We start from the raw sequence: 12,176 nt of genomic DNA on the forward strand, positions 1-12,176 counted from the left end.
GTTGGACCCAGCCAGCGACCTCAAAGAAAGCCTCCACCACCAGAAGCCAATAATGGCTTCAACACACTGCATCTCTTGGATTCTGGTTCCCACTGAGTCTTCAGCCTTGAGGATTTTTCACCACTCTACCGCCAACGACATCAAGACTGGGCTTTCACCTTCATAGAACCAGATCGAGTTTGGTCCCAACAAAACCTGTTACTGGTAGGGTCCCTGCATGCCGTAAAAATGACCATGGCAATTGAAGGATTTTATACATCTGCCAATAAGTATTTTATACGATCGAATACAAATTATATTTAATGCAAAAGATATTCACTGACTCGGCTGTGGTGCGATATCAGGGCACCCTGGTGGAAAATGTTGTTTACAGGAATGGCGGGAACGGGATGTATGGCTGATAAGAAAATCAGCACATCCAGACGCAGAAAGGCCCTGATGACGTAGAAACGCTCGCTGTTGTTTTGGTTATTCCAGACATTGCGACGCCCAGGGGGGCTTCCTTGGCACACCCATGGGAGGAGTCGGCACACCATTATGCGGGGAGAAGATGGCCAATAGGAGAGAGCTAAAAGACTTCAGAAAGAGGGCTTCCCAGAGACTCCAACGTCACTAATTCGGCCGTTTTCGATGGATTAGTTAAATTGTTAATGAAATTAAATCTGCCCCCGTGTGAAAATGACGGCTTCCTGTTCATCTTTTCCCTCAAGAAAGGAGTGCCCATAAATTGTTGGGTGAATGTAGGTTGTGTTTGGTTAATGGAGTCCAATAACTAATTCAAACAATTTGGTAAACGCTACTTTTTGATATTTAATTCCCAACACAGTGTCCTTATCTTAGAACTCTCTTTATACTCACTGAAGTATCCGGCAGTGACCAGGATCCCAAGCAACACCAGAACTGCTGCAACGGTCAACAGCACTCTCTTGGTGTTGCAAGACTTTCCCCTTTGAGTCTGTGGAGCCGTCATGGGTTTTCTATGACGGCCTGGCCGTGGAACCCCTGCAACTGGGTCCACACATAAATCATGACGGTATTATTTTTGTACTGTGACCTTGTGCCAGTGAGTTCCCTTACCTATGTGCTTTGGGTTCAACGGTGCTGTGCTTTCTTCAGGAGACGGAGCGACCTGCAAACAGGGGATGATAAGCGACAGGGCGGGAATGGAATCTGTTTATGGGTGTGTTGAAGCATCTCTTTGTTTAATCAGTCCTATTATTTAAGCTCCAATGACCTCAGCAATGACATGTTTTTAAACAGATGAGGCGGAAATTTACCTGGTAAACGAACCGAGGTAATAAGGGGTTCTTCAGTGTTCTGGTTTGCCCGCGTCCCTGCGTCCTAGACGCATTATTTTTGCTGGGGACGCATCGTGTCAAACCAATGTACGTCCCCGGGACACAACTTTTTGTACACAAAATTGTCATTAAAAGAACACTTTACAATTTATTTTGAGTACAGGATATGAGCGGGCAGCACAGCGGTGCAGTGGTTAGCGCTTGTGCGGCACAGTTCATGTCATGGGAACCTCCTGCGTGGGTTCAAATCCAGCTCCAGACTTCCTGTGCGGAGTTGGTATGTTCTCCCCGTGCTTGCGTGGGTTTCCTCCGGGCACTCCGGTTTCCTCCCACGTTCCAAAAACATGCATTTCAGGTGAATTGGCCGGTCCAAATTGTCCCTAGGTGTGTATGAGCGAATAAGTTGTCTGTCCCTGTGTGCCCTGCGATTGGCTGGCAACCAGTTGAAGGTGTCCCCTGCCCACTGCCCGATGATTGCTGGGATGGGCTCCAGCACCCCCGCGACCCTACTGAGGATAAGTGGTGCAGCTAATGAGATGAGATGAGATATGAGCGCAGAAAACAACATTAGAGAATGGTTTGGGAAAGAGTTCTAAAAATGGTAGTCCATTATTAAGCTAAGCCTCTCGTAGGCCAGATTCTTGTCTACTCTCTGGCTTTATTATGCGAGATAATGGACAGCCTGACAACAGTAGCTGAGAGACGGGCACTGAAAAAGCTGCGGTCAATCCTGGACAATTCATCACATCCACTACACAGCATTATATCCAGACAGAAGAGCAGTTTCAGCGACAGACAGCTGTCAGTCTTTTACCACGGACAGACTGAAGAGATCTTTTCTTCCTCATGCCATGAGGCTCTTTAACTCCACCCGGCGGAGTAAAGGCCCACCTTAATTCACACCCCCTACATTGCATATTACAGTATTTTATTGCAATGTGTATTCTGTGTTACTCTATATAACACGCTACAGTGGGTATTAGCACGTCACATTGGGTATTTGTATATTGTATTCTTTTGGCTTTATTATTGTATTGTTCTCAGCGAAGGGATGCTGCTGGAAATGTGAATTTACCTGCGGGGATGAATAAAGTATCTATCTATCTATTATTATTAACCGATGACTGTTATTTTTAACAAAGATTTACCACACTCCAAACTTTTCGTCAGGCAGATCCGCCATTGTTGTTTTGGTCTCGCGCCGATCTCGGCAAACCAGATCTCGTTAGAGATAACGTCATTGTTGTGGCGGTTGTCGGGTGAAAGAAGTATGCCTCCGAAAAAACAATTGGTATTCGGTGAAAATCAACACAAAATTGGTAACAGCGGCAATAATTCCGGCACGAAAAAACGGCGGAGAAATTCTTCAGAAGACCGCGGAGGCAAGGAAAACACGTGTTTTGAAGCGAACAATTCGACGAAAGAAAATAAACAAAAGAATACTAGCAAGAAAAGGACTTTTCTGCCAAAATGGACTCAATTATATTCCTGGTGACGCTATGAGGAGGATGATAATGGATTGGACCTTGAGAAGGCATTACAACTATGGCGGGACAGCAAACCACCAAGAATATATGAACTGAAAAATCTGAAGTGATAACTTCTTTATATTACCAATTAACTGTGATGAATAGAACTGCAAGAATATATAAATATTTCAGCAATATTATTTTGTATATTGTTGTGAACTGAAAAATCTTGAAGTGATAACTGATTTGTATTACCAATTAACTGTGATGATTAAAACTGAATGAATATATAGATTTATATATTTGTCGCCGATTTACAATTTCAACCTCGATAAGACTAAATTTTGGGGACCCATAGATTTTTGAGCATGCGAGTTCCCGGGACCCATCACTTTTCACAGGTACAATGAACACTGAAATACAAATGTACAAAAGTAAATATACCATGTGCAAACCTCAGGAACTTTTATTTCATAGCATAAGAAAATGAATTGAAAAGCAAAAACTCTATTTTGACAGTATCATCAAGCGCTGTGGTGAACCAGTATTTGCGGTTTTCTGTCCCCGTTCGGCAAAAACCATCAACACTTTTGTGGTTTTCAGTTTGTGAACAAACCGGTTGTTAACTACTCAGAGTCAACACATTCCCTCCCTTTTTGCGCTCTACTCACCCACATGATGCGGTTTTCGGTCTGTCCTGGACCCCAAAGACCACTGTCCACTCAATCCCCACCAGGAGGACTTTACAGTCCAGGAGAACTTCTTCTTCTCGCCCTAGCTTCACTTCTAAACAACTGAACTGATTTTGTATTCCCTCCTTCTCTCAGGTTGTCTTCTGCGAGTGGGTCCGAAGAGGACCTCCGTCCGACCTGTCATAAAGTTTTTCGGAGCGTCGGGTTTCGCAGCGCTCGGATTCAGGAAAAAAGACAAAAACGGTCGGAGGTAACTTGACACTCCCAGCCGCTTCTCTCAATCTTTACCTGAGCACAAAGTCCCTCCCATGCATCCACCCACTCCAAAGCTTTTGTCCCCTTCCGCCACGCAGTACAAATTGCTTTCTCTTACTTTTTTGTCCTTTTTCTGACTTATCCTCCCTCTAGTGGCCACTGTTTAGACTGCATAGTTGATTCTCGGGAAATGGGGAGTCATGCACGTTAGGCAGCAGTCTGGCGTGGAACGATAGGAAGCCAGAGGCAGACGAGATCGATACCAATTGCCCGAGTAGATATCGGACAGATGGGGTTGATACTGGAGAGGACGGGACAGACAGGATTGATAATGAAACAGGATATCGAAAATAAACAGGACAAACTAAACGCGAACGAAAACTGGAGAGAATAACTAACTACTACAACAATACTACAAAAATAAAACAACAGTAATACCAAAAATGAGTACTGCAGAATAACTACATACATACCACCTAATAAAACTTGATTAATACTACAGAACTACAACAAAATCGCTGAATGCAGAAATACCACAAAATGACTACAAAAATACAACTACCCGGTACTTCAAAAATACCACAGAACTACAGCAAATACCCGACTGTATGAATACTACAGAACTACTACAACAATACGACAAAAATGACGAGAACGGGAACAAAAACTGGAGAGAATAATAAACAGGACGAAAATAGACAGGAACGAAACTGGAAACTGATTTTAAACAATACCGGACAGGGAATACCAAAAGGAAACAGGACCGGGTCAAAACCACGTCTTGCGGGGCAGAGGTTTGTTGACGGACTGACACCCGAAGAGTGAGAGCACTGAGCTTAAATAGACGGAAACCTAAGAATAATAACAAATCCCCAAATATCAGCAGACAATTCTAAACAGGTTGACTCAAAGAACGCTTGCAACGCCTGAGGGTGTTTTCTTGCTACTTGCGTGTTGAATGCCGAATGAGGCCTTATCAAACCCATGACTCACAAGTGCCTGCCACGTGTCATGTCATTTTTCGAGTAATATTCACGTGGGCAGTAGCGGGCAAACTACGGCCCTCCAGACGAAACTGGTCAAAACGATAGTAATTAAAGTACTACTGATAAAACATGTTTGTCGCCATTCTCCCTTTATGTGTTTTTACATTTTTGAAATAAGTATGATTTCACTATCACCTGAGTTTTCCAGCTATTTATTATTTAATCATCGTATCATTACTTTGATCAGGGGTGTCAAAGTCATTTGAACTCGGGGGCCACACCATAGAACAAAGATTGTGTCGGGTGCCGGACTAGTAGATTAAGGAGAAAGAAAAAGAGAGATAAAGAAATAAGAGAAAGAGGGAGGGAAAAGGAGAGAGGGCGGGACAAAGAAAGAAAAAGAGGGAGAGGGATTGAGAAACAAAAGATAAAAAGTCGTGAGAGAGTGGGAAAAGAAAGGGAGAGGAAGAAAGAAATCCAAAGAGAAATAGAAAGACAGAAGGAGAGAAAAGAGCAAAGAAAGCGCAAAGGGTAGGAAGAGAGAAAGAAAAAAGAGAAAAAGGAAGTTAGAGCAATAGAAGTTAAAGAGAGAGAGAGAGAGAGAGAGAGAGAGAGAGAGAGAGATGCATAAAGAGAGAGAGATGCATAGAGAAAGAGAGCGATACAGATCGAGAGAGAGAGATCGAGATCGAGATCGGAACAGGAACAATTCGGGCAACTATAAAATACTACAAAAATAAAAATTGATTAATACTACAAAAATACTACAGAACTACTATAACAATAGTACAAAAATAAAACTACAGTTATACTACAAGAATTCTACTATGGCAATACTACAAAATTACTGCTGCAGAATAATGACATACATACCACAAAATACAACTTAATTAATACTACAGAACTACAACAAATATCCGACTGTATGAATACTACAGAACTATTACAACAATACTACAAAAATAAAACAACAGTTACACAACAAGAATTCTACTTAGAAAATACTACAAAAATGCTACTGCAGAATAACTACATAAAAACTACAAAAATGAAAATACAGTAATACCACAAAATTACTACTCCAGAATAACTCTATACATACCACAAAATAAAACTTATTAATACTACAAAAATACTACAAAACAACAACAAATATCCGACTGTATAAATACTATACAACTACTATAAATATAAAACTACAGTTATACTTCAAGAATTATACTATTTAAATACTACTCCAAAACTACAAAAATAAGAATACAGTAATACCACAAAATGACTACTGCAGAATAACTTCATACATACCACCTAACAAAACTTGATTAATACTACAAAAATACTACAGAACTACAACAAATCTCCTACTGCAGAAATACTGTAAAAATACTACATAAGTTCAACTACAGTAATGCTACAAAAATACTACAGAACTACAGCAAATATTTGACTGCAGAAATACTAAAAAAAATACTACAAAAATACAGCTAAAGTAATACCACTACGGTAAATATCTAATGTATGCCTAAAACAGGGACTTAATACGTTGTTTACCATTTATTGCACAGGTGTCAAACAGGCGGCCCGCGGGCCAGGTCAGGCCCGCTAAGGGATTGACTCCGGCCCGCGAGACAACACTCAGAGAAGCGCAAGAGAAAAACGGGCTGCAGGTTGAAATATGTCCACTTGATGTTACCAAAGCCAGGCGCCTCGAACAAAGACACTGTACTTTATTTTTCTCTCTCTTTTTTTTCCACCCCTTTTTTCCCACTCTCTGTCTCTTTCACTCTCTGTCTTTTTCTCTTCTCTTGTTGCTCTTTGTCTCTTTCTCTCTGTCTTTTTAACTTCTGTTGCTCTAACTTCCTTTTTTCTTTTTCTCTCTTTTTTCTTTCTCTCTTCCTACCCTTTGCGCTTTCTTTTCTCTTTTCTCTCCTTCTGTCTTTCTACTTCTCTTTGGATTTCTTTCTTCCTCTCCCTTTCTTTTCCCCCTCTCTCACGACTTTTTATCTTTTGTTTCTCACGCTCTCTCCCTCTCTCTCTTTTTCTTTCTTTGTCCCGCCCCCTCTCCTTTTCCCTCTCTCTTTCTCTTATTCCTTCATCTCTCTTTTTCTTTCACTTTAATCTACTAGTCCGGCCCCCGACAGAATGTTTGTTCTATCGTGTGGACCCCGAGTTAAAATGAGTTTGACACCCCTGATTTATAGTGATTGTTTCAGAACCAATTTGATAAAATATTAATGTAATATATATAAGTCAAGGGCAGCACGGCGGCGCAGTGGTTAGCGCTTGTGCGGCACAGTTCATGACATGAGAACCTGTCGTGGGTTCAAATCCAGCTCCAGACTTCCTGTGCGGAGTTTGTATGTTCTCCCCGTGCTTGCGTGGGTTTCCTCCGGGCACTCCGGTTTCCTCCCACTTTCCAAAAACATGCATTTCAGGTGAATTGGCCGGTCCAAATTGTCCCTAGGTGTGAATGAGCGAATAAGTTGTCTGTCCCTGTGTGCCCTGCGATTGGCTGGCAACCAGTTCAGGGTGTCCCCTGCCCACTGCCCGGAGATGGCTGGGATGGGCTCCAGCCCCCCGCGACCCTAATGAGGATAAGCGGTACGGCTAATGAGATGAGATGAGATATATAAGTCAATGAATGAACGGGATAGGTGTCCAGGATGGGCCCCTCGGCCATATTTTGAACCCCATGCGGCCCCTGACTCCAAATAGTTGCCCCATCCCTGAGACTAGAGAGTATATTTTGAGGGGAAAATATGGCAAATTCAAAGTACTTTGTAACCTTTCTGGAGGTAACTAGAGGTTACAACACTTGTCACCGTCACAATATACTTTTATTACTGACTGTAAAATCTCTTTACTGCATTCTGCTGAAGTTTATTTAACTGCACTCTGGATGTATATATGTGTAATATATATATATATAATATATATATATATATATATATATATATATATATATATATATATACACAGTGTTCATTTTAGCTGTGAAAAGTGATGGGTCCCAGGGACTCACATGCTCAAAAATCTATGGGATCTATGGGTCCCCAAAATTTAGTCTTATCGAGGTGGAAATTGTAAATCGGTGACAAATATATAATATAAATCTATATATTCATTCAGTTTTAATCATCCCGGTTAATTGGTTATACAAAGCAGTTATCACTTCAAGATTTTTCAGTTCACAACAATTTTGTACATTATACAAAATATTATTCATCCAATCGCAGTGAGATGAGATGAGGCAAAATATTATTGCTGAAGTAATAAGAAAAATCTGTGTTTTCATTCATTCAGTTTTAATCATGTTTTCTCTTTCTTCTCTTTCTCTCCCAGCCTCTCACTATTTCTTCTCTCTTTTTTTCTTCTCTTTCTCTCTCTCAGGGTTTTCCCCTCTCTCTGTGTCTTTTTCTACTACATCTTTCTTTTTCTTTTTTCTCTCTTTCTCTTTCTCATTTTTCTATTTCTCTCTCTTTCCTCCTTGATCTCTCTCTCTCCCACTCTCTTTCCCTCTTTCTTTCTTTATTTCATTATTTTCTCTCTTTCTTTCTTGATCTCTCTCTCTCTCTTTTGCTCTTTCTCTCTTTTTCACTCTCTAACTCTCTCCCTTGCCCCCTCCCTGTCTCTTTTTCTCTCTCTCTCTATTTCTCTCTCTCCCCAAGTCCGGCCCCTGTTAGTATTTCCGGTATTGTCCGGCCCCCGAGCTTAAATCACTTTCACATCGTAACGGTCGAAAAACACCGATTTAAGACCTAAATTGTGTCCATGAGAAATATTTCGGCAATCTGAATATTCGGCAACGCACAGCCAAGTTACATTTAGCTTAGGAGGTAGAGCGCTCGTCTTGGGATCAAGAGGTCGCAGGTTCGATTCCCGGCTCCTCCATGTTATATGTTGAAGTGTCCTCGGGCAAGACACTGGACCCCTAATCCCCCCAATAAGCAGGTAGGCGCCTTGCATGGCTGCATGGCCGCTATCGGTGTGTGAGTGTGTGTGTGAATGGGTAAATGTGAAGCACATTGTAAAGTGCTTTGGGAGGTCTTCTTTGACCTGAAAAGCGCTATAGACATGCAGACCATTGACCATTTCTCTATTTTTTTTCTCTTTTTTGCTTGATCTCTTTTGCTTTCTCTCTCTCTCTCTCTCTCTGATTCCCTATTTCTTTGTTCTTTCCGTTTTTTTCTCTAACCCTCTATATCTTCTCTTTTTCTCCCAGACTCGCTTTCTATTTGTTCTCTCTTTTTCCCCTTTTCTCTTTTTTCTCTTTCTCTGTCTCTCAGGGTTTTTCTCCTCTCTCTGTCTGTCTTTTTCTCCTACATCTTTCTCTTTCTTTTTCATTTTTTCTCTGTCTCTTTCTCTCTTTTTTCTATTTCTCGCTTTCCTCCTTGAACTCTCTCTCCCACTCTCTCTACTTTTTTTCCCTCTTTCTTTATTTGATTTTTTTTTCTCTTTCTTTCTTGATCTCTCTCTCTCTTTTGCTCTTTCCCACTCTCTAACTCTCTCCCTTGGTCTCTCTTTCTCTCCCTCTCTCTACAAGTATGGCCCCTGTTAGTTTTGTTTTTTTTTAGTTTTTTTTTGTCACCCCCGAGCAGTGTTCCCTCTGAGCTGCGCGTGTGCGTAATTGCGCACTGCTCGCACATTCTCAGCGCACAAGAAAATCTAGCCAGCGCACAAAAATCAGGGCTCGAAATTGATAGTTAAGAAACGAATTAAGTCAAAGTTACAGTGCATGAAGGTAAAAATACACGGGTTCCCCTGACGTTGCGTCCTTAATGCGGTATTTTGAAGTCGAGTCAAAGTAGAACGAAGTTGAGTAAAGTTAGTAGAGAACCGGCTTCTTCGGCTCGGCTCACTAAAAGGAACCGGCTCTTTCGGGTCCTAAACGGCTCTTCAGGTTGTTTTTGCTTCTTTAATCCCAACATGACCAAATATTATGTAAAATTATGCACAAAATGACTTAAAGGAAGGGGGGAATAGAACAAAAAAAATAAAATACTAAAATGAAAAAGTAGTGAAAAGCTTAGAAAAAAAGAAACAAAAGGCAGAGAAAAAAGAAGGAAACATTTAGAAAAAAGCCAGAAAAAGAGAAAAGAAAGAAATGTCGAAAAAAGGAGATAGAGAACAAAAAGAAAAAAGTAACAGCTCGGAAAAAATAAACACAATGAGATTTTTTTTAAAGGAATTTTTTAAAAAGTCGAAAAAAAATCCACAGAAAAAAGAAGAAAAAGTTTGTGTAGCATTCAAATAATTTTCAATCATATCAAGTGAATCTTGTTGCCAACATTTTACTTCCGCTAAAAATGTGATTAAATACAGTTCTGTATCGTGCAACCGACTCAATAAGCCCCCAAAAATGTTAATATTATGCGACAAAATATATCAGGAAATAAAAAGAAATAGATATCTTATGAAAGAATTGTAAAATCAAAACACGTTTGTAGGCCATCGTACATGAGTCAATTCATTCAAAAGTGAATTTTTTTTTTGCATTGCCGGAAACTCAGCAAAATGTAAGGTGATGTCAAGTTTTGGACATGTTTGATAATGATTTAGTTGCCACACTTGGGATTGCTTTTGCTCACTGTTGTTTCAAGCGTTGCTCACCGACTTTATGTGAACGCTCAGACCCCTGCAAAATTACAGGGATCATTTCCCCTGAGCTTAAATAACTTTCACAAAACACCGATTTAAGACCTGAATTGTGTCCACGAGAAATATTCCGGCAGTTTTTCACAAGACCCCCGATCTCATCACACGAATATAACACAGGAAGCAAAACGAATACGTCAACTTACACACACTTAAATGTCTTCAAGAGTCCTCTGCAGTCAGCATCCAGAGTTGGAATCCCAGTACGGAAGAAATATTCCCAATTCCTTGTATAACGTTACTTAGAGGTACTCCCCCCCCACATAAATATACACACAGGACCTAAATCTGTGCACCTTCTTCGTCATTACACGGTCAAAGTGATACTTTGCAAGAGGAAGTGCAACAACCTCTCACCGGTTAATGATTAAAAACTCAATGGCTTTACCCGGTGACCGAAGAATGGGGGTTGTTCCACCCGCTCCCCGTTTACACTTTTTTGTGACCTGGACGACACAACATGAGTCACCGTTGGGGTAAATGGCAAATCTGGGTTTTAGTACTGTTAGGAATTGTACCGCTTGTTCGAATGAGTTATCTGACTCCATTAACCAAACACAACCTGCATTCTCCTAACAATGCGTGCTCGTTTCTTGAAGGAAAAATGTCTTTTTCTCCTACATCTTTCTCTTTTTTTCCTCTCTGCCTCTCTTTTTTTTCCATTTCTCACTTTCCTCCTTGAACTCTCTCCCCCACTCTCTCTACCTTTTTCCCTCTTTCTTTCTTTATTTCATTCCTTTTTCTCTCTTTCTTGATCTCTCTCTCTCTCTTTTGCTCTTTCTCACTCTTAGTTATCTGACTCCATTAACCAAACACAACCTGTATTCTCCTAACAATGCGTGCTTGTTTCTTGAAGGAAAAATGTCTTTTTCTCCTACATCTTTCTTTCTTTTTCCTCTCTGTCTCTTTCTCTCCTTCTCTCCGTCCTTCTCTCTTTTTTAAATTTCTCTCTCTTTCCTCCATGAAGTCTCTCGCACTCTCTCTACTTTTTTCCCTCTTTCTTTCTTGATTTCATTCTTTTTTCTTTCTTTCTTGATCTCTCTCTCTCTCTCTCTCTCTCTGACTCCCTATTTCTTTGTTCTTTCTGTTTTTTCTCTAATCCTTTATATCTTCTCTTTTTCTTCCAGACTCTCTATTTGTTCTCTCTTTTCCCCCTTTTCTCTTTTTTTCTTTCTTTGTCTCTCAGGGTTTTTCTCCTCTCTCTGTCTTTTTCTCCTACATCTTTCTCTTTCTTTTTCATTTTTTCTCTGTCTCTATCTCTTTTTTCCATTTCTCGCTTTCCTCCTTGTACTCTCTCTCCCACTCTCTCTACCTTTTTCCCTCATTCTTTCTTTCTTTCATTCTTTTTTCTCTCTTTCTTTCTTGGTCTCTCTCTCTCTCTCTTTTGCTCTTTCTTACTCTCTTAGTTATCTGACTCCATTAACCAAACGCAACCTGCATTCTCCTAACAATGCGTGCTCGTTTCTTGATGGAAAAATGAACAAGAGACCGGCATTTCCACACGGGGGCACATTTAATTTCTTGAGCAATTTAACGAAGTGAACTCCATCAAATTAGACTAATTAGTGTCACTCGAGTCTCTGTCCAGCCTCCTCTCTCGTTCTCCTGGAACATGGCCAAAGTAAAATACACAGTTGCAGAGGTTTTAGTGCTGTAAACTGGTTGTTTCCAAGCGGCCATTTTGGGAAACGCCTTGACATAGTTGTTGAAAACTATGTTAAAATACAATGTTTGGGTTGTTTCAGATTGCAATCAAATTTAATCTGGGATCAGGCAAGACTTCATACTAATGACAGGCGAGAATAAAAACCTTCTATTTCT

General features: G+C 40.6%; 1 protein-coding gene and 1 long non-coding RNA gene across 2 annotated transcripts in view; one reads left to right on the forward strand and one right to left on the reverse strand.

The window, feature by feature from the left end:
- tmprss4a (transmembrane serine protease 4a) overlaps positions 1 to 3,725 on the reverse strand; it is a 27,163-nt gene extending 23,438 nt beyond the window's left edge. Inside the window, exons 1-3 of the mRNA XM_088346213.1 lie at positions 3,439 to 3,725; positions 1,078 to 1,129; positions 859 to 1,008 (exon numbers count right to left, since the gene is read on the reverse strand). Of these exons, the coding sequence (XP_088202339.1) occupies positions 859 to 1,008; positions 1,078 to 1,129; positions 3,439 to 3,444 (208 nt within the window). The 5' untranslated portion in view covers positions 3,445 to 3,725. The remainder of the gene's footprint in view (positions 1 to 858; positions 1,009 to 1,077; positions 1,130 to 3,438) is intronic.
- LOC148358957 (uncharacterized) overlaps positions 1 to 6,394 on the forward strand; it is a 17,732-nt gene extending 11,338 nt beyond the window's left edge. Inside the window, exons 3-4 of the long non-coding RNA XR_015851571.1 lie at positions 3,595 to 3,709; positions 6,266 to 6,394. This is a non-coding gene — a long non-coding RNA (uncharacterized LOC148358957). The remainder of the gene's footprint in view (positions 1 to 3,594; positions 3,710 to 6,265) is intronic.
- The last annotated feature ends 5,782 nt before the right edge of the window (positions 6,395 to 12,176 follow it).

The sequence above is a fragment of the Urocampus carinirostris genome, chromosome 10 (genome assembly GCF_059441175.1).
Source record: "Urocampus carinirostris isolate Australia breed hairy pipefish chromosome 10, RoL_Ucar_1.0, whole genome shotgun sequence".
Taxonomy (NCBI): Eukaryota; Metazoa; Chordata; class Actinopteri; order Syngnathiformes; family Syngnathidae; genus Urocampus; species Urocampus carinirostris.